The sequence below is a fragment of the Cydia splendana genome, chromosome 2, assembly GCF_910591565.1.
Source record: "Cydia splendana chromosome 2, ilCydSple1.2, whole genome shotgun sequence".
NCBI classification, from domain to species: Eukaryota; Metazoa; Arthropoda; class Insecta; order Lepidoptera; family Tortricidae; genus Cydia; species Cydia splendana.
The window spans coordinates 4,944,304-4,966,256 of NC_085961.1; the positions used below are offsets into that span (position 1 = coordinate 4,944,304).

The 21,953-nt window shown below is 42.1% G+C and overlaps 1 protein-coding gene across 1 annotated transcript in view; it reads left to right on the top strand.

The window, feature by feature from the left end:
* The window catches only part of LOC134802801 (trichohyalin-like), a 99,611-nt gene extending 85,696 nt beyond the window's left edge, over window positions 1–13,915 (top strand). Inside the window, exons 14-21 of the mRNA XM_063775522.1 lie at window positions 1,196–1,462; window positions 1,691–1,896; window positions 8,063–8,126; window positions 9,315–9,989; window positions 10,460–10,620; window positions 11,005–11,152; window positions 11,399–11,509; window positions 13,693–13,915. Coding sequence (XP_063631592.1) covers window positions 1,196–1,462; window positions 1,691–1,896; window positions 8,063–8,126; window positions 9,315–9,989; window positions 10,460–10,620; window positions 11,005–11,152; window positions 11,399–11,509; window positions 13,693–13,722 — 1,662 coding nt within the window. The 3' untranslated portion in view covers window positions 13,723–13,915. The remainder of the gene's footprint in view (window positions 1–1,195; window positions 1,463–1,690; window positions 1,897–8,062; window positions 8,127–9,314; window positions 9,990–10,459; window positions 10,621–11,004; window positions 11,153–11,398; window positions 11,510–13,692) is intronic.
* The last annotated feature ends 8,038 nt before the right edge of the window (window positions 13,916–21,953 follow it).

Genomic DNA, 21,953 nt, shown 5'->3' on the forward strand with positions numbered 1-21,953 from the left:
TCTCAAAAGTTTAACAAAGATAACGATTAACAAACACATGGACACTTTATGTTACATCAACAGCTTAGCCATTAAAGTCAATTCTGTCCTGTATTCAATTATTGATGCCTTTTTTAAAGAAGGCATAAATACTACGAATATTTGAACTTTGGACGTTTAATTTAAGTACAATTGAAGGATATCTTGTAGCATTTCATGGACTGTATATTTACTGTAGTTTAGATGGGTAGAAACTCGATTGAACCCTTTCGCGTCGCGTTGTCGCTTCATTGCACCGGAGTTCGAGTAGATTTCATATTTTTGTTTAAAAATCATCATCGCCGGTTATGTGTATGTATAGTAGCATGCCCCAGCCCGCTGGGATCCTCCAACATTCCTCATTATATGTTCCTCATACTTCTGTTTTATTAGATATATCATGCAGTGTTGGTGATACATCGTGAATGTTTGGCAAATTGTTGCACCTTACATTTTGTCTTGTATTTTTGCACAAACCTTTGCAATGAAATAGAAAATTCATTCAATACTACTCTCATGGTTCAAAACACTCATTAAATCTATTTGAGCGTTTTAGGATCAACATTACAATTAGAAATTTAGAATGATAGATCATGACAAACTTGTGTAAATATTCATTCAACTCAACAAATGTTCAACATTAAGTTTGAGTTCCATGGTTTATACTTCAAAATCTTGTTATGTTGGGTGCAAACAATTTGCAAAAGCTTTGTGTACAACTAAATTGTTATCTCTCTCTTTTTCAGCATTCGCTACTGTCTTGTGTAAATGCGATCATTGTTCATCATTGCAAATTAAAGATATTTTTACAAATTAATTTCTATCATTGACTTTGTTGCTGCGAACAATTTATATTTTGCAATTATTTGTAAAAAGTTCTGCTTGTAGGTCTGGCTTAAAATTTACAAAATTGTATTTTTAAACATTTCTTACAGCTTTTTGTAAGTGACGAAATTGCTACGCAGTATCAAATGTGTTGTATCAGTGGTAAAAGCAATTCGTGTTGTAATGTTGATATTATTTTATTAGACAAACTAAATGAGTAAACTTTTACATAAACAATTTCCTACGCAGCTGCTAATGTAATGATTAGGCAATCAAAGTTGTTAACGTTCAAACACTCATTTAGTTTGCGCTTAATGTTAATCATAAAATCACCTCAAATTCCGATTTCCAGCTCGATCTCCACGAAGCCAACAAGAAGCTACAGGCGGCTGGCGCACGGAACGCCAAAGCTGGGGAAGATACAGCCCAAGCTAAGAGGCAGCTCCAAGATGAATTCAAGAAGCTGGAAGACGCGAGAAGACAGTTTGAAGAACACAGGAAAGCGGTCGAAGCGAAGAGGAAAGACGTGGAAGAGAAAGAAAAGTCGCTGGCGGAACTGGATCGGCAGTTGAAGAAGAGGAAAGAGCAAATGGACCAAATGGAAGCATCTTTGAGGAAGGTAAGCTATATTGCTATAAATAATTACACACACATTTACTAACATTCTTACATACCTATTTACTTCGCGTAGGCACGTCACTTGGAAAGGCCGTGCAAAATTGTTAACATCTTATAACTGCGCCAAGTTTTCGAACTTCACGCACTTAATATGGTTTTGTCTGTCACTGACGGGTACAGTAAAATATGTTATAGACTTTAAATGTAACATTACAACACAATATTTCAGGCTGGCGGAAGCACGGCAGCGGTGACAGACTTGAATCGCAAGCTGACAGACACGCAGAAGGAAGCGGAGACGATGAAACAGCAGCTCGAACAGAGCAAGGAGGAGGCGGCCCGTCTCTCCGCCGAGACGGAGCGCCTGCTGCAGCTCGTGCAGATGTCGCAGGAGGAGCAGGCGCAGAAGGAGAAGCAGATGATGGAAATGCAACAGTAAGTTGCAAGTGTTTTCTATGTATATAAGTATGTACATCGTCGCCTAGCACCCATAGTACAAGCTTTGCTTAGTTTGGGGCTAGGTTGATCTGTAAATAAAAAAAAGTCTTGTAGATGCAGAAATATAAGTGTAAATGCAAAGTAGATAGCAGAAATGCAACGACTAAACACCTATCAAGACAAAATAAAGCTTGGTTTATGTGAAAAACTATTCAAAATATGTATAGTGGAATGAAAGGTCTTCCATTACAAGGAGGAGTTTTGAACAAAGGGCGCCAAGTTCCGGCGGTTCCGCGGCCGGCTCCCTGACACTGCGGGGTTGCGTAATGCATCGCAACCGTATTGTAGTTTGTAGTTTTATAATATATTTTATATGCTAGTTTTAAGGTATTTATCTATGGGCCACTAGTTGCCTGAAATAAATATTTTCATTTCATTTCATTAGGCACCTGGGCAACTGTAGGTTATATCAAAAGTTGTAATAGGATAGGTATTATATGTATTAGTAGATGACGAAAATGCAATAATATAAAAATTTTACCTTCCAATAAAATTGTTATTATGTTTCCTTCTACGTCAGAGGTCTCCATTGAGAGAGTAACGTCTCCGGTGTCCGATAGATGCCGCTAGCGTCTATGTAGTCGCTCCGCCCCACGCCGTGACGTAGTTCCGCTTCCCCTTCCTGCGAACTGTTACTCGCTTTCCGCGACTCGCCGCCATGACACATTGTTGAGGAGAAGTACCGTCGGCATAAAAGTAGCCTAGTAGCCTGCCAGGAAGGCATTACTCAGACCTCTGACGTAGAAGGAAACATAATAACAATTTTATTGGAAGGTAAAATTTTTATATTATGTGTTCCGTACTCTACGTCAGAGGTCTCCATTGAGACCTGTTTATTATCTCCTGGTGGCGAGTCAGCGGGCGCGCAAGCGTTAGGGCTACACCTACTGTCATAGAACTCAGAGAAAGAATAAATATATATACGCCTTATTGCAACCCATGAAATCACAGTGACTCGTTATAATGATGCATTACAGGAAATTGAGAATTTAAATTGTAATCCCAGGTTCGAATCTGACGTTAAACTGGTTTAAGAGATTTCTCATTCGAAATCGCATCCGATCCGCAGAATTTCGGCGATAGAATCGTCTGAAAAAGTCATGTTTCCAATTAACTTAAGCTAATTGGATAGTTTTCCAGCCAATTTAGTGAATAAGTACATCGTGGATCGAAAGCAATCGTAGGCGAGGCCGGCTTGGATGAGACTGTGGCTGGAAGAAATAGGCGCAGTGTCCCCTAACATTTTGTGTAATTCTCACAAGTTAACGTACCCAGACTACCTACTTACTGGGTCTATACTTTATTCCGGAGTCTCTAAGAGTCCAGTCGGTAAGACACGTTATCTGGTTTAGAGCCGAATTTCGGACACAAAATAATAGCGCGAAAGTTATCTATGCAATTGCCCGGGCTACAGAGTAGTAGAGTAAGGTCATTGACCCTGCGGCCTGATGCTAACAGTAAAAGAGCGGCAGCTCTTCTATATAGGTACGTTGTAGGGCTATTCAAGTTAGGGCAAGTAATTTTAATTAGATTTCTCGCGTCCCAAGCTGGTGGTTTGGGAGGCGCTGGTCTCGCTATTAATGGCGTTGGAAGAAGGCATAGTGTCCGATAGGCTTATGAACAAGTGTCGTTCTGAAAGCTAACATGGACAGTAGAAATAGGTGCCTGAGATAGCTCGTTACTTCACTGGATATTAGAGGTACCTGGCAATCAATCTTATTTTTGATGCACCATGAAGACCATTTCTACATTGTGGGTGTACAGGCGGCCTAGAGAAGGCGACGATCTAAGGAGTGCTCCCGGTACTGGTTTTCTATACAAACACAGTACCAGAACCGGGAATACCCGGTTCTCGCCATACAAACTCAGTACCGGGAGCATCCCCCGGACGATCACTTGAGTTTCTTTCTGTCTCTTTATCACTCTTCCATATTAGTGAGACACTGACAGTTGCGTCTCGTTCGCTACGTAGCGTTAGCCCTTGGCATGTTGCATGCATGCGCCAGTCACGCCAGTAAGTACATCAAGCGGACGTCACTCCTGATCCCGCTAGCCCGGTGTTGGAGCGTCCTATCTGACAGGAGCTACGCCTCGATTCTTAAGGTCGTTGACTCGTTAGAAAGGGCGGTCTGACGTTGTGTTCACTAGGACCGCCAGTAAATTGCAAGCTTACCGCAGCTGCGTGAAGGCTCTCCTCATCACGCCGTCACAGTAAACAGACTAGGCTGGGAGGTGGAGACATCCATGCCAAGTCGTATCACCGGCAGCTGCCAAACGCGTCGTGGTAGCAGTTCAAAGAGTCGGTTAAGAAATACCGTGGCACAGTGCGAGGGCTCTCGAAAGCGGAGGCCGGCCAACAGGGCGCCTATCAGGCGAAGATAGTCTCGGCGGCTTCTGGGCGCAGCGGCCCCTCGGGCGCGCAGTGACTTCTTGATAAACCGTCGCCCTCGGGAGTTGTACCGACCTGGTAAGTAGCAAGGAACCAGCGCGACCTGTAGACGGTCTGCTGGCATCAGCAGTTTTTGCGACAGCCGTAGTAACGGAAGGGATGTAGTGTCGCCGTCGTTTTATGTATACTGTAACGGTCCGGTTGTATGTTTGTAGGACACTTCTGTCGTCAGCGCTGCAGATGCGGCCCGTTAACGATTACTCTCCACTGAAAGGGCCTTACCTCGTACATTGTCTACCATTATTGGAGATTGTAACGGACTGCAGGCATAAGATGAGGAGGGAAGTGGCACGAGGTTTTCGGCAGCTGTCAGAAGTGTTGCTGGGGACTGCGAAGGTGTCACCTTCCTCCATGAACTAAAGTTTGCGAATTTAAGACTAAACAGGAGGCATTGAGTCTCATTTCTGCGAGGAACTCGGCAGCAAGGCAGGCCTGTATGTCACGAAAAAGAAAACTTTCAATCGGGGTGCTGTGCCGCGTGTCCCACGTGATGTCTAGGAGCGTGATGGTCTAATTCACTTTATCCGAAGAAACGCCTATATTGAGCTAGTATAGGGGTATGGTAGCATGCTTTTAAAGAAATCGAACTGATGAAATCAAGTCTAAAATCGATTTTGGCGCTTTGCGTAACAAAACTGTTTCGATAAAGTCGAAGACAGACAGATGGAAACTGCTGGAGTCCCCCTGGCCCCTTTTTCTTAGCACCGGAAACTCAAGCTTGTTCAGGCGCAGCGGGTTTATTTGTCCCATTTTGTTTATTAGGGGCTTGGCGAACGAGTTCGTCTTTGTAAGACGGAACTTAAGCTGGAGAGAGCGGGCAGCAGAGAGATAATTATGTGAGGTCTGCAGACCTTTTCGATGCCTTCAACCTCGGTTGTGAGCGGTCGCACAGGATCGTGTCGCAAAGCTGCTCTCCGGTTGGATCGCTCGCTGGCCTCGAGACGTTGTAGGACCCTCGAAGCGGCACGGCTCCTCGTCGATCAGCACCTTTATGAAGCTCAGGGACGCGACGTATTTTCCTCTGGGTATCGACAATCTTACCGCTTTCAACTCCGGGCAGTCGAGCCACGCTAGGACGAGGCTCCTAACGACCTTGCCTGCCGTCGCCATCCTTAACCGAAACCAAGAGTTTAGCGGTCTGTTCGTGCTGTGGCACCATAACTATATGCGCCTGCGTACCTCAATGGGACCATGTGGACAGGACAAAACTGATACCGTGGCGCCCAGCGTCTGCTTGGTGGGCAGGGCATCGGGGACGGGTAAGTTCGCGGTGGTATTCTTGCGAACAGAACATGGGCGCCATTGCAAGGGACGACATCGTCGTAGTTGTAGGTGGACAGCATCGGCGTGATTGTCGGCGCCATCATGGCAACCGCCGCCGCTCGGGAGGTGCCGGTGCGTAAGGTGAGAGGCGCCATCGTGGTGGCCGGCTCGAGAGGCACCGGTGCGTGGGGCGGGCGGCGCTATCATGGCGGCCGCCACTGGCTCAGGAGGCGCTGGTGCGTGTGGCGAGGACTCATCGTGGCGGCCCGCTCGAGAGGCGCTGTCGCGTGAGGCGGGTGGCACCATCGTGGCGGCCGCCGCCGCCGGCTCGGGTGGCGCCGGTGCGTGAGGCGAGAGGCGCCATCGTGGCGGCCAGCTCAGGAGGCACCAGTGCGTGAGGCGGCCGCCGCCAGGCTCGGGAGGCGCTGTTGTGTGAGGCGAGAGGCGCCATAGTGGCGGCCAGCTCGAGAGGCGCCGGTGCGTGAGGCAGGCGGCTTCATCGTGTCGGGCGGCGCCAAAGTGGTGGTCGTCACCACCGGCTCGGAAGGCGCCGGTGCGTGAAGCGAGAGGCGCCATCGTAGCGGCCAGCTCGGGAGGCACCGGTACGTAAGGCGGCCGCCGCCAGGCTCAGGTGGCGTTGGTGCGTGAGGCGCCATAGTAGCAGCTAGCTCGAAAGCCGTGAGGCGGGCGACGCCATCGTGGCGGCCGCTGCCGCCGGCTCGGGAGGCGCTGATACGTGAGGCGAGAGGCGCCATCGTGGCGGCCAGCTCGACAGGCGCCGGTGCACATGACGGACGTTACCTGCACGGGAGGCGCCGATGCGTGTGGCGGGCAGCGCCATCGTAGCGCTGTAGGCTGGCTCGTAGTTGCACGCATCATCACGGCGACACTTTGCCCTCGGCGGCTCCATCGTGGTGGCCTCCACCGGCGCGTAGGTCACCAGCGACGTCATGACGGACGGCAGCCGACGGGCGAACGGCACCGCCGCTGTACTCGTAATGTTTCCACTGCTTCCACGTAACTTACCTTCCTTCCACATCGAGCAGTCGGGAGTCGCAGGAGCGGTCCGCTTTCACCTTGACGCCAGGACGGGATCGAGAGGTCCGTGATCCACTCGCGCCGCGACCGCAGCAACAGGAGTGGGCGTGTGACGTGTCTCGGAGTCCCGCGGACTGGGAGCGCCCGCACCGCGACACCACTCCGCAGCGTCGCGGCGTTCGGAGTCATCTCGGACGACAGCAGAAGAAAGTCGACGGCGCCGGCGCGGCGCGCGTCACGGCGGAGGCGGGAGGCGGGGCGCCGGTGCCACGGGCGGGGGCTCCCTGTCGCGTCGCTTCTGAACGCCAAATAAAACTAGAATATCATTAAACTGGCTCACCGGATGGTTCGAGACAATCCAAACCTCCTTATCAGTCCTATAGAAGCGCGGCCCCCAGCAGCGGCGCGCGCAGGCTGTCCGCCTCCGCGCCGCCCGGGCGCCGCGCCCGCCGCCGCAGGCACGATGACCGCACGTTCCCTCTCCGAACGCGGAGCGACTTACGTTACCACTTGTTGATAAAAAACTACTGACGCACTTCCTACTTCGATCTCGAAAATGCGCGACCCGCCTGAGAACCGTGCCTGTCAAAGTAGGCATTTACGATGCGCAACTAACAACACGAGGTACTCCCAGGCTTGTTAACGGTAACGATTTTAGCAGCATGGTATGTAAAAAATAATTTAGCAAGAAAAATAAAAATAAAAAGTGGGTAGAATCGAAAAGCACTTTCGATCGCGGGATCGCCAAAAGACTAATAATAGCGATCTCTGCTATATTTCACTATTTAATGGAACAAGCTTTAGTTCGGAAATTTTAAAGCACCATGCTGCAAAAATGTACGCAAAAAAAATTTGCGGACCATCGGACAAGACGGTCGACGAAACAATGTGTCATGGCGGCGAGTCGCGGAAAGCGAGTAACAGTTCGCAGGAAGGGGAAGCGGAACTACGTCACGGCGTGGGGTGGAGCGACTACATAGACGCTAGCGGCATCTATCGGACACCGGAGACGTTACTCTCTCAATGGAGACCTCTGACGTAGAGTACGGAACACATAATAAATCATGTCAATGTCGAACTAGAGTATATAATTTGTGAAACTGAAGCAGATGATGGGAATACAAAAAGACATATTATATTGTATTTAAATACAAAAAATTCAAGTATTGAACGACGGTGGACGATAAAGTTAAATAGGATTTACACGAGTCTTGTAATGTTTGACATTTATTTTGCATTCGTCGCTCAATACCTAATACAATATTACCTATTACCGATAATTTTCATATCGCTGAAAATATTTCGATCAAATAATTTGTAAATTTATTGACGGGAATTGAAATCAAATTCCAGGTCTATAAGGAACCTCCAAGCCAAACTGAAAAGTCAGCAGCAAGCGCAAGCACAAAGAGAAGAGGTAGGTTTTGTTTAATTTTTACTCTTACTTCCAATTGTTACTAGTACAATTTTCTCAATACAATCTTGACTAATTTTCAAATCAACAGATTAACTTTACACAGATACTTTTTACTTTTCATAAATCTCATTTTAGAGGAGGATGAATGTTGAATATTACACACACTTACTAAAAATGTAATAAATCGTACATAACATCAGTGCTAATTTACACAAATTTAAAATTGCAATTATATTTCAACGTTAAACTTTAGAAACTCTTGTAAAGAGAGCCCTTTCACATTATTCTACCTGATACCACAAAGTATGGCATTGTTCGATAGTTTCGATACAACCTGAAAATTTCTGGCGATATTGCAAATAATTATTATGGTATCAATGTGAAACGGCTCTATGCAAGGAGCGGAATTCGAACTCATATGTTGGTGCTAGCGAGAGTTATTACTCGCAGTGCATCATATCAAGAGCAAGTTTGAATGCCGCCTCATCCTCATCCTCAAACATGCTAATCAGTCTAACCACTAACCCGACTAACTTTGTTTCATGCAGGCTGGACCCGCTGGCTTCCTCAAAAGCTTTTTCTAAGTTAGTCCTTCGCACCAAGACTGTCATTCATTTATTTGCTCTTTCGTTTACATTTGTTTGACGCCGACGGTTCCGTTAGCGACCCACGTCTTTCGGTAACGAGTAACACAAGTAAGCTTTACACTCGCAATTTCGTGTTAAGTAATGTTATCGATATCGGTATTGAGTATATAAAGAAGTGTTCAGATAATAATATTCCTCTCTCGTGGTCGACGTCGAGTCCGTACCCTCGACGCGGCTTGTAACAGCACACAAATAATAAGATAATTATTAGTTTAGCGATAATTTTTAAGTGATGTTTAAAGAAAATCTAATAATCGTGTTCAGCGGGAATTATTTTTTAAGTATTGATAAAAAAACAATTGTAAAACTGTTAAGTAATCATGTATTTAGATAGATCGAGTAAGTTGTCCACTAGTCGATGTTACCCAGCTTTCAATCTTGTTATGCGGAATATCAATAACTTTAAATAAAAAAAATCTATGTTGACTTTTCTCGAGTTATTTTTGAGTTTATATTGTTGAATTTTGTTGTTGAAGTAAAAACGGACTGTTTATTGATTTCTTTTTGTTTTTTTCATCTGTCGTTTCCCCAAACACGGTAGGAACTGAGCCGGTCGAAGCAGAGCGAGTTGGCGGCCATGAGCGAGCTGGCGCACGCGCTCGCTCACACCGACGAGATGCGCTCTAAGCTAGAAGAGGGCAAAATGAAAATAATCGACCTAGAAATCGAGCTTAACGAGTCGTCGCTTATTCTGTCCGAGGTACTCAAAATATCAGATAGCCAGGAGCTAACACAAATAAAAAAGAGCAAAAGCTTTTTCGAGCTCCAGAAAAGTGGTAAGGTAGTGGATAGGCTAGACAAGGGCAGATTTAGTAGGAGTTTTAATGATTTAAACATACTTCACGATGAGAAGAGCGAGAAGCCGAGCATGCCTAAGCTGGCCAGGAAGATCAGCAGCCTGTCGAAAGAGATCGCTATAAAGAATTCGAAGATTATTGAACAGCAACGTTGCATATCTATACTAGAAGAAGCACTCCGTGAAAATAATAATATAGCTGAATTTGAACAACTACTAGCCGTAGTGAGAAGCAAAGATGAAAGGATAACTGAGCTAGAACACATTATAAATAAGAAATCTGGCACAATGGCGGCTGATTACAAAGATAAGAGAATATTGGAGTTAGAAGACGCTTTGAAGGAATCTTTTACAATAGCAGCGGAAAGAGAGAAGGTTTTCTACGAGGAAGAACAAAGGAGAATAGCAACTTTACACAAGGTAATTTTATAATTATTTAGTATTATAGTTTTTATACCCATCATTATGGGTAAGGATGTCTTTTCACGATTTAAATAGTGTAATATCATTGTGATTGTTTTAATATTAGGATTATCTTTTCAGTAAATTTATAGCCACACGCACGGAGGATCAAACATATCTGAGCTAGAGGATCCTCTAATTATTAGTTTTAGGTTTTTTTTACTCAGATGTTTGATGGCACGGGGGTCGTGCTATGAAACCTAGCACACAATACACAACTTGAATTTCTAAAGAGATAGACGAAATTAATAACTAGCTTAAAATCTAAAATAGGATTAAAGCTAGTTACTTGTATGTAAATAAATGATTTAAAGTAAAAAAAAGAGATAGACGAATTTCGAAAAATGTTTTTGCTCCGTAGTCCCTACTCTAGGAAATTTTGCGGAAACTTCCATTCCTCAAGTGACCTACAATTTCGATCATTCCAGATGAGAAAGATGGAACAGCGTATCCGCTCCCTCCAGAACGCGTCAGTCATGAACTGTGGCACATGCTTTTCTGTCCTGAGGAGGTTAAAACAGTTGGAGGAGTCCCTGGGACACTGTGAGAGGAGGCGGGACGCGGCCGTCGGCGAATTAGCGCATATCATGTAAGTGAACTATTTGTAAAATTAAATCTAATTGGATATTGACCTCCTGAGGCCCCGTGTCATATATAGTAGCTTGGACTACATACAGTGCTAAAGTTAAAATTTGTCTGAAACGATGAGGTCACCAGGCCCTCAGAAGGTTAAGCAAGCAAAAATTCAACCGTAGAATCATAATTTAACTTATCGGACTTCAATCTACCTACCTACCTACCTACCTACCTACCTACCTACCTACCTACTATCAAAAGCTTGTAACTTGTAATACAAGTGGAAGTCCCTTTTTGACAGCTTTTGTTAGACATTTGCTTGTATTACAAGTCACAAGCTTTTGATATACAGGGCACTGGTCTTCCCCTCATAGACCTTAAAGTTTTTCTTTTTTAGTCAAGACATCTTGAAAGGAGCAATAAGCGAGAAAGACTCCCAAATCGCCGAGCTGGAGGTGAAAGGGGTGCTGAGCGAGGTCGAGACGGAGAGATGCGACGCACTCAAGAGCGAGCGAGACAGGCTGCTAGAAAGGCTGAAGATTGAGGTAATGAAGTTTATGTAATGGAAAAACTACTTACCTAATGTTTTCTTCTTAACCCTTTATCAGGCTGTCAGTTGCAAAATGACAAGGTAATTTCAGTTTTACGCACTGAAAATAGAACGCAATACATGTTTGAACTTTTTTGTGTAGTAGTAGTGTTCGTACGAAGGATTTTGTCTATATCTTTTGTCATTATCGCTTAAAATTACGAATATTGGTGTCATAAAAACATCGTATTTTAAATTTCAGAACGAACACATAGTGGAGGTACAGCGCTCGCTGTACCAGGAGCCCATGGCCGCGGAGGAGAGCGCTCTGCCGGAGCTCGCGCTCGCCGACGAGCTCATCGCCGTGGACAATGTAATACTTTGGGTACTAGCTCCACGATATAGAGAACGGTTTGGGAGTGGGTTTGACTATCTAGCAAGCTTCTATTTAATACTTCTACTACGGTACACAGACGACCTTCCTTCCACCTGTCCACATTGATAAGAGTCGCTAATGTCGCTATACACAGCGTTTCTCTATCCTTGGTCTCGAACGACTGTAACAGCCAATCTTTTTGGGATATATGACCTAGAACTCGCTGACAAACTCATCGTAGTGGACAATGTAATACTTTGGGTACTAGCTCCACGATATAGAGAACGGTTTGGGCTTGTCGATTTGGTTTGACCAGCTTTTATTTAAGCCTTCCACTATGCAACACATAAAACCTTTCTTCCACCTCCTGTCCACGTTGATAATTAAGGGTCGCTTTGCACAGCGTTTCTATCCTTGGTCTTGCTTTTACAACCAATCTTTTTGGGATATATGACCTAGCCGTCGCCTACGAGCTCATCGCCGTGGACATTATAATACTTTGGGTGCTAGCTCCACGACATAGAGAAGGTTTGGGCTTATATTTATCTATCAGCCTCCCTTACTGCTGCAGAAAGACACCTTCCTTCTAACCCACAAACATCCTCCTCTATCGATCGCCTAAAAGTGTGGCATCCACCGGCTTTTAGCGACCCGTATGAGACTGCTGTCCATATTAAGGGCCACATGGGCAGCGCTTAGGGAATGACCACGGAATCCGTGATCATAACTTCAATGCCCTAACGGACATTCATTCTTGCAATCCTACGATTGATTCCACGATTTATGCCCGTCGCCACTGCGTCCTCCCTGGAATATGGATACATGTTCAATGTTCAACACTATAGTGAACTTAGCCGTTGCTAATTTAACAAGCTTGTGTCAAACAATATATCTAGTTACCTACTATTAGGTTTTGACACTTTCCAAAATCAGAATTTTATTATATAAGTAATTGCAATTTTATTGATTCTGATTTAGAACGGGTAAGGCTCAAATCATCAAAACTTCCATCATTCAATATATTGAAAGGATTCAAACCATTTGAGAAGAGTTGTTATGTAATTTTTCACACTTGTTTAGGAGTGGCAGGCAGAAAGCTTAGGAAAACGTCAGACAGTAATTTAATATTTATAGATCTTTTTGTCTGTCCGTCCAATGTTTCCTAATAAATGACGTTACGAAGGTAAGTGCTACGATAAGACGACAAGTTGCAGTGTCACTTGATTTTTTTCTTACTAATGAGTTTGTGTGTTTGTGCGTGTGTTGGAGTTACAGATGTGCAAGTTAAGGAAAGTTTTCAAAAAGTTGATAAAGACCTTTTATTTTGGAAATGTCCTATATTAATCCTTATACAAAAATATGAGAAGTTTGTCGTAATTTTGTAAACTTTCCGACGGCACAGTTGGAGTCATCATCGTTAGGTATTCATCATCATCATATTAATGCTAAACGTCAAAGAAAGTTTAAAATGTATTTAAACACGCTTTATCTACCGTAATACCTACTCATTAGTCATTACATTAAGTAGTGTCATTACGACAGTGTGTTGTATTTTAAAACTTGGTTTAGCATCCATATGGCATAGGGTCAGGTGGGGTAAATATAAGACTCGGGTAAAAATAAGACTATGTTTTTAACGCACAAAAACTTCTTCTTCTTCATTCCTATTCCAGCCTTGTGTGTAGACGTAGACTTCTTTTTAAATAGAATAGGGATGAAATATAATAAGTTTATGACTGATAAAAACTTCAGCCTTATTTTTACCCGAGTCTTATATTTCAGCCCTACAGCCCGGGTCAACCCTACAAAAATTACTGAATGTCAATTGACAATTTAGACCGCTTTTCCCACTGACGTCCAGTTTATTGCGGGTACGGTTTTTGCAGGATCCCGTTTTAGTAGTATATTAGCTAATATAGTAACTTTCACACGAGGATTCTGTTTGCGGGATCCTGCATGCATACTACAGAAAACGGGATTCTGCAAAAAACCGTACCCGCAAAAAACTGGACGTCAGTGGGAAACAGCTCTTTAGTGCCGTCGTGCCGTCAGGTTCGGCTGTCAAACTTGGAGGCACGTCTTTTTTCTATAAGATAATTTAACAACCTTGTACCTACCTCTCTAACTCACTGTCTGTTCACTAACTGTCTGGTCCCATTAATTGACACGGTGTGTTTCAGGAGGAGGATATCCCGGCGACCGTGCTCTGACGCCACAAAGCTAAGTTTTCAAAGACGTTTTCAAACGTAGTCACACGCACCCATCTCATCCGCTACCTTACCATGCTTTTCACTTCAGCCCGAAAAACGCCCCAAAAACGCTTACTCCGAACGCGTTCCGAAATTTAAGTTTCGAACTGACCAACTGTTTTCGTTTTGTGTAAATAAATAAGTTTTTAATGTTTTTGTTTTTTTTTCTTTATTATCTGGCGTGGTTTCTTTCACAAGGTCTCAAAGTAAATAAACTTGGTCAAGCAGATCTTGTCAGTAGAAAAAGGCGGCAAATTTGAAAAATGTAGACGCGAAGGGATATCGTCTCATAGAAAATTTGAATTTCGCGCCTTTTTCTACTGACAAGATTTGCTTGACCATCTATATACGATATTTTTTTAATAAATCGAACCAAATCATTTTATAATTATATAATTAATTACCTAATGCACTTGTTAACGAATTGTATACCTTTAGAGCAATAATTTTTAATCTTACCAGTACCTATTCTAGTAAAATTTTCACACTCGATGTCTATTTTTATCCTATTAATTAGTAAAATATATTACCGTTTTTACTGCCTCCATAGTGTTTATTAGACACGATTGTTTCCAAATATAATAGTTCAAATTATTTACCTATTTAAATGCATAAAGTAGGCGAATCGAAGACTTTCAAGATTTAGGGTAGTTAATAACTGGTTTTATTTAATTATAGCGAAATTATGTATTTATTAACAGTGCGACGTTGCCGAAGTTATGTTATCAAATATTGCAATACAATTAAACAACGATTTGGTTTAATAATATGGTTTACAAATAAAAAACATATCATGCACAAATTGAAGACGGAATGCTGACAGTCTGCATATCATAAAATATATAAAAATTAGACTATCCAAAAAGTTTTCGGAAATGTCAAAGAATTAGAAGAAAAATACGGCAAAATTTTTCGAAAATCTGTGTCTAGCCAACGGTGCCAGTAGCAAACCTACTTGAAAACATATTTCCATTCTCTTTCTTCACACTGATGTTGCTAGCGTAAGAAAGAGATGACTGGATTGCTAAGTGGTCTATCATAAGATACTTTCCTACGTGCAAGTGATCCGCCTGAGGGTATCTCGCCTTAATGGGTAAATGCCTAGAGTTAGACCAAGAAAAGTCTGCAGCTATTTTGATACCCCACGCAGTGCAAGTGTTATATTAAATATGTCAAACGTCTATCAAATTATGACGTATAAATAACACTTGCACTGCGTGGGCTATCAAAATCGCTGCAGACTTTTCTTGGTCTAACTCTAGCATACTGTACCAAGAAAGTTTTAATGGCATCATTGGCTGACCGTATGCTTATTTGCCACCGAGGTGGTATAAAAAAAAACTTTATTAACAACCATCATTATTATCTTTGACATTTGCGTTAGCAAAGGATCGTAGCTTCTTATTATTATGTAATCTCTTAGGGAGAGTGTTGAAACTATTTTTGTGAAACCAGAGACGGTAGCACGCTAGCTGGCCATCTCTCTCACCCACATATGTTTGTAACTAATGCGAGAGAGACAACTAGCATGCTATCGCCACACGCTTATAAGTCAATCAAAGCACTGCCTTATTGTAAGTATAAAAATGTTTTTCGTTAAGCGAATTAAGCAATAAACGACACTGCCCTGTTCACGCCAATTTCATTTGCAAGGAGAGTGAGCAAGACGCAAGTATGGTGTGGATATTTCAGGTTCCTTCCTTCTTTTACTTCACGCACAGTAAGGACGCTAAACACGAAGAATGTCCTACATCGATCCGCCATTTCCTATCTCTATCGCACGCACATAATTATATAGCTGTCCCGTTCGCATAGTGGCATTGACCGCCAGTATTATTATATCGGCGGGATATCAATATGATTATGCGCGTGCGAGAGAGATAGGAACAGGCGATCAATATACGAAATTCTTATGCTTATCGTCCTTAACTTTACTAAGTTTGGCCTATGAATCGCCTAAAATACAAGTTTGGATCATTATTTCACTTTCGTGGACACATTTTGGAAATTTGGTTGTAAGTTTCGAAAACCCCTTCTATACAAAACACGATAGTGATTTGAAGCAATCATCCACATTAATTGCACCGACGCTGCTAGAAAAGGAGAGTTGCTGCTAAAAAAGTTAATAACTGCCAACAATGTTCAATTCTCGAGGAACTTAGCGTATTTACTTTTTTATGATAAAATAACTACCTATGGATAATTTGTGGGTGCTTCATCAAAGGTGTTAAATACTAGGCAGCTAATACAAAATGAATCAGTGAATCTGCCTTAAATTTAACATTTCATGATATAACCTCCTGGAAAGCCAAGAATCAAGATTGCAGTCGTGACATAAAATAACATTCACATTGTTTGATTGTCATAGATTTGAGAGCACTCTCGGGCTAAAATGGCAGGAAATATTTACGGCAGCTAAAAACAAATACAGTTTAATTATAAGTGAACTTGGTGAAATATGGTCCTTTGTGCCACGGCCACAAAGTTTGTGAGACTATGCCGTTTCTGCCGATCAAGAAAACATCTTAAATACGTGTTGTTCAGCAAAATAATGCAAAACGCGTGTAAAAATTGGCCTAACACGTCGACCGCATATGCAATTACCGGTATTCGTAGCTATGAACATATGTTGTTAAAGAAAAAATACAGCTCATTAAATATCCTGCAAAAAATATAGGGAACAAGCTGTCGGCTTCTCACACCTTCAACTAGGTAGGTACTTGGAATAATGCACTTTCTGGCTCCCCCCGTCAAATCCGCACCAAGGACCCTAAATTACCTATAATATTAATTATTATGAGCTTTTATAATATCTTTACAGTACTTATTGTATTTGTGATATAAAAACCAGAACACGATAACAAATTTGTGAATTGTTTTTATTAATGTTTAATTAATTCATTATTATATCAATCGATGTCGCGAGGCAAAGTTGTTTTTGCAGGTGGTCAAAAAATAAAGTTTTCACATGGTGTTCTACTTTGCACCATCTGCATATATAACTTTGCAGCTAAAATGTTGCTATATTGAGCTTATTGCTGTTTTAAGCAATTGTTTTTATGACCTCATAAATTTTAATATCGGAATCAAGATGAAACATCGAAATTTTAAGCATTAAATTAAAAATAACCTAAAATAATTCACTTAACCTAACTGTCAATTTACATCACACGCATCACGCCTTGAAATAAAATAAAAGAAGTTTATATCCTTGTTACTTTAATAACTGCTTCTCATAATTTTATTGGAAATCACCATTTACATTGAGAAATAAAACTCTTAAAAGGTCGATAAAATATATTTGCGCCCCAAATATTAAAACTTTTACAGTTAATTTTAATTGGCAGCTATTTTTCCCTAATTATTGTAATAACTTATAATAGGTATGGTATCGGGTGAAACTTAACTCATTTATGATGTTTTAAGAGTGCAAAAGTTTATTGGGTGCGTGACGTATATTTGAAAAACAATTATTGTTGAACCCAGTGTTTACATGCATATAAAATTAAGTTCCATTAAAACCTAACTATAAACTGTTTCGCCCCACTTGTTATAAAGTTGCTCGAATAAAAAAAAATGCCTTATGACAGAAAAGAGCAGCATTTTTCCGATTGTAACCATTTTAATTTACTGGGTCCAAGACTGTTTCAAGACTAGGCTGTCGTATTCTTCCTTAAACCTAAGTATACACTATCTTGTTAATTTAAAATCACAGCTCTATAGTGTTGCAACATATTGGCTTTTTATACACAGTCGCTGAGTAGTGCGTATCGTATGGTAGGTGGGATGTATAGTGGCTGCAAAGTTTCGTTGAATAAAGTTTCAAATGTTTTATGAGTTTTATGACAATACTCAATAATGTGTCTTAATATAAACTAGTCGCAATTCCGGCAAGTTGATTTTAAGACAGATAATGTTATTGTTATTTTAAGATTCTATTTTAAAAATTCTACGCAATTTTGCAGCTTGTGCGATCTAATATTTTATATCAATCAAGTGTGTAGTTTGGACTCTGAGGAGTCAGAATAATAAAATTATATTAGTTACTTGTTACATGAATATAATGGTATAAATAATGGTATTGTTTCACACGTTGTATTGACCGAACATTTGCTGGGAAAAATATTAAATACATGTTCTTTGAAAATATAATATCTTCATATACGGAACGGTACTGTTTGTTTTCTTTCTATTACCTTCCCGTTTATACGCCATTTACAGATAAAGCACTATATTTATTTAATCATATGGCAAACATATTGTAAATCGCTTCTATTATTTACTTTGCTGCAAGGCTCTCGTATCGAATAGTGCCGTGCAGCAGCCAGAGTTTATTAGGTACCTTCTCTTTAGCACCATGCAGGGGACACGTGCCTGACGTGCCGGGTATCTAAGGTAATCTTCCCGCGGACACGGACGCGAGTAATCATTGTCCCATAAAAAATTCCCACACTATCAACGAGTTTCTCGTAATTTATTGATGGCATAGTTTCCAATTAAGGAAAAACTAACTCCGACATAGGTAGAGTACTATTATTTATTATGTGGTAGTAGGAATAAGGTGAGATAGCAGTCGCTTTCGTACACTGGTCTGTGCCTACGATAATTCTTGAGATTAGGTGCCTATAAGCGGCCACGCTACAGGTTCCTCTGTATGTAACTGAGAAAGCTCTAAGATGATTAAGGACATACTATACTATAACTTCTAGCAAAGTACAGGCTTATTCTAGGAAAGGCTTGGTTTGCAATCGGGATCTGGATCCGGATCCGCGGATCTTCCCATACATTTCAGATCTGTAGTGCAAACCCTATTTGTATGTAATGTTTGTTTGTTATACTTATACAAGAGCCTGCTCTATTCTGCATCGATCGGCGCTTGTGGAGGGTCGCAAGGTTTGCGATGAGACGGTTCGCCGCACTCGCTGACAGGAGGTAAAAACGACGACAAGGCGTTTCAGTACCGGTTTCCGCAAACCTCTCTTGTCAGGCCTACAGTAGACCATGTCGGTCTCGCATCGATCTATTAAGCCACTAAAACTGCAGTCACTCCGTGTTACACCATAAATTGTCTGCAATAGACGAAGGGGCCGATTTGATTCATATACTCGTATTACCTACAAGAGATATGTTTTTTTAAAATTCGTACTTTAAGTTTGACAGCTGTAGATAATTCTGGCTAGAGTTAGACCAAGACAAGTCTGCAACGATTTTGATAGCACACGCAAACTTCTATGAAATGATGATGTATAAATAACACTTGCACGGCGTGAGCTACCAAAATCGTTGCAGACTTTTCCTGGTCTACGGCCTGGTATACGGTTGCATACAATATTTATGTGGTAACTCTGGTCTTCAAAAGTTACAACGCCACTTACTTTAGCTGTTTTCCAGCACGATTTTGGTATGGTCTTCACCATATTTATTATTATAATTCTTTGCTTTCTGATTTCTACAATTTTCTACCTTTAGCAAATTCATTTTGAAATTAGTCGTACAAAGAACATTTTTCTAAGTTTTGTTAAAAGCGCCATCTATTGAGCAGTAGCGGAACTATTAAAATGCAATGGCGTTGAGAAGCTAGCAGTACCAGTAGCATGCAGTACTCTGTCTGTATTCATTGGTCTACTCGATACTAGATGGCACCACGACCAATAAAATTTTAAAACTTAAATTAATGTACTTTACAGTTTTTGTCAACTATGTACCTACTTAATTATATAGAATCAATACAAATGTACAGTTTTACACCAAATAATATTTTAATCTTTCATTAATAAATGAATTAGTTTCGGTTTCGGCAAAATCTGGTTTTGGTCCGACATAACTCAAAGCAACTCAAAGCATATAGGCAATATGAGTAACCCATTGGTGGACTCTATACTCTATATCAAAATTAATATAAAGGTATCATCGCCTACTAGAATTGATAGTTGATAGATAATAGAGTTTTCGACAGCGTGTCAAGACACTATGTCTTGAAAATCATAGATGTATTATTATTAATTGAAATTCAACCTTACCTAAAAGCGGTAAGGTATAGAATAAGGTACATCGATTTGATACTGCAGGATTGACAATACTCGATCTTATATCAAGGGGATAAGATTTGAAACAGGTAAATAAAATGAGCCGATTCGATGGTACAGCCGTGTTGGAGCTTACGCGCATATGACCAATATCCGACCTTAAATCATTGCGTCAAGGTTTAAAATAGAAAAACAAAGAGAGCCGACGGTATACCGTTCGCGCATGCGCGCACCTGCTTCCGCTTCCGCTGCGCCGGCGTCGGACCGGACGAGCGACCGGTACCGAGCAGGGTAGCCAGTCAAGCTTTTCATATTCATCATCATCATCATTTCAGCCTATATACGTCCCACTGCTGGGCACAGGCCTCCTCTCATGCGCGAGAGGGCTTGGGCTATAGTCCCCACGCTAGCCCAATGCGGATTGGGGACTTCACATACACCTTTGAATTTCTTCCCAGATGTATGCAGGTTTCCTCACGATGTTTTCCTTCACCGAAAAGCTAGTGGTAAATATCAAATGATATTTCGTACATAAGTTTCGAAAAACTCATTGGTACGAGCCAGGATTTGAACCCGCGACCTCCGGATTGAAAGTCAGACGTCATATCCACTCGGCCACCACTGCTCCCTTGCTTTTCATATTAAAGCTGATTAAAGGTAACAATCCATTTCTGACCGCAGCTGCACTACTGCTCCGACTGAACTGCAGCGGCCCAAACGCCTCGGTGATATTGTCAATTTCCATAGTAAAATAAATGACGATACCGGTTATCATATTGATGGACGGATGCGGCGACGGTCTGATCGGTAATAACGCCTGGAGGCCGCATAAGTAGGTAGGTATAGTGAATATTTCCTTTAAGTATTTCAAAAATGTGTAGTACCTATCGCTTGCAGACGTAGGCAGGTACTTGCTTGATAAAAAAATAGTTTACCATGAATTTAGGTCACCGTCCACATAGCGCATTTTCATCATTTTATATCGAGCGAGATGCATTGTGTTAATTTTATCGGCGGGGTGACGTACAGGGACGATGTAGAATCTGTAGATGGATGGAGGAGTAGAAGCGACAGGTAAGTATCATTTTGTATGGAGCTAGTAGAGATGCATTGTGTTCATTTTATCGGCGGGGTGACGTACAGGGACGATGTAGAATCTGTAGATGGACGGAGGAGTAGAAGCGACAGGTAAGTATCATTTTGTATGGAGCGAGTAGATGCATTGTGTTCATTTTATCGGCGGGGTGACGTACAGGGACGATGTAGAATCTGTAGATGGACGGAGGAGTAGAAGCGACAGGTAAGTATCATTTTGTATGGAGCGAGTAGATGCATTGTGTTCATTTTATCGCCGGGGTGACGTACAGGGACGATGTAGAATCCGTAGATGGACGGAGGAGTAGAAGCGACAGGTAAGTATCATTTTGTATGGAGCGAGTAGATGCATTGTGTTCATTTTATCGGCGGGGTGACGTACAGGGACGATGTAGAATCTGTAGATGGACGGAGGAGTAGAAGCGACAGGTAAGTATCATTTTGTATGGAGCGAGTAGATGCATTGTGTTCATTTTATCGGCGGGGTGACGTACAGGGACGATGTAGAATCTGTAGATGGATGGAGGAGTAGAAGCGACAGGTAAGTATCATTTTGTATGGAGCGAGTAGAGATGCATTGTGTTCATTTTATCGGCGGGGTGACGTACAGGGACGATGTAGAATCTGTAGATGGATGGAGGAGTAGAAGCGACAGGTAAGTATCATTTTGTATGGAGCGAGTAGATGCATTGTGTTCATTTTATCGGCGGGGTGACGTACAGGGACGATGTAGAATCTGTAGATGGATGGAGGAGTAGAAGCGACAGGTAAGTATCATTTTGTATGGAGCGAGTAGAGATGCATTGTGTTCATTTTATCGGCGGGGTGACGTACAGGGACGATGTAGAATCTGTAGATGGACGGAGGAGTAGAAGCGACAGTTACCTAAGTATCATTTTGTATGGAGCGAGTAGAGATGCATTGTGTTCATTTTATCGGCGGGGTGACGTACAGGGACGATGTAGAATCTGTAGATGGATGGAGGAGTAGAAGCGACAGGTAAGTATCATTTTGTATGGAGCGAGTAGATGCATTGTGTTCATTTTATCGGCGGGGTGACGTACAGGGACG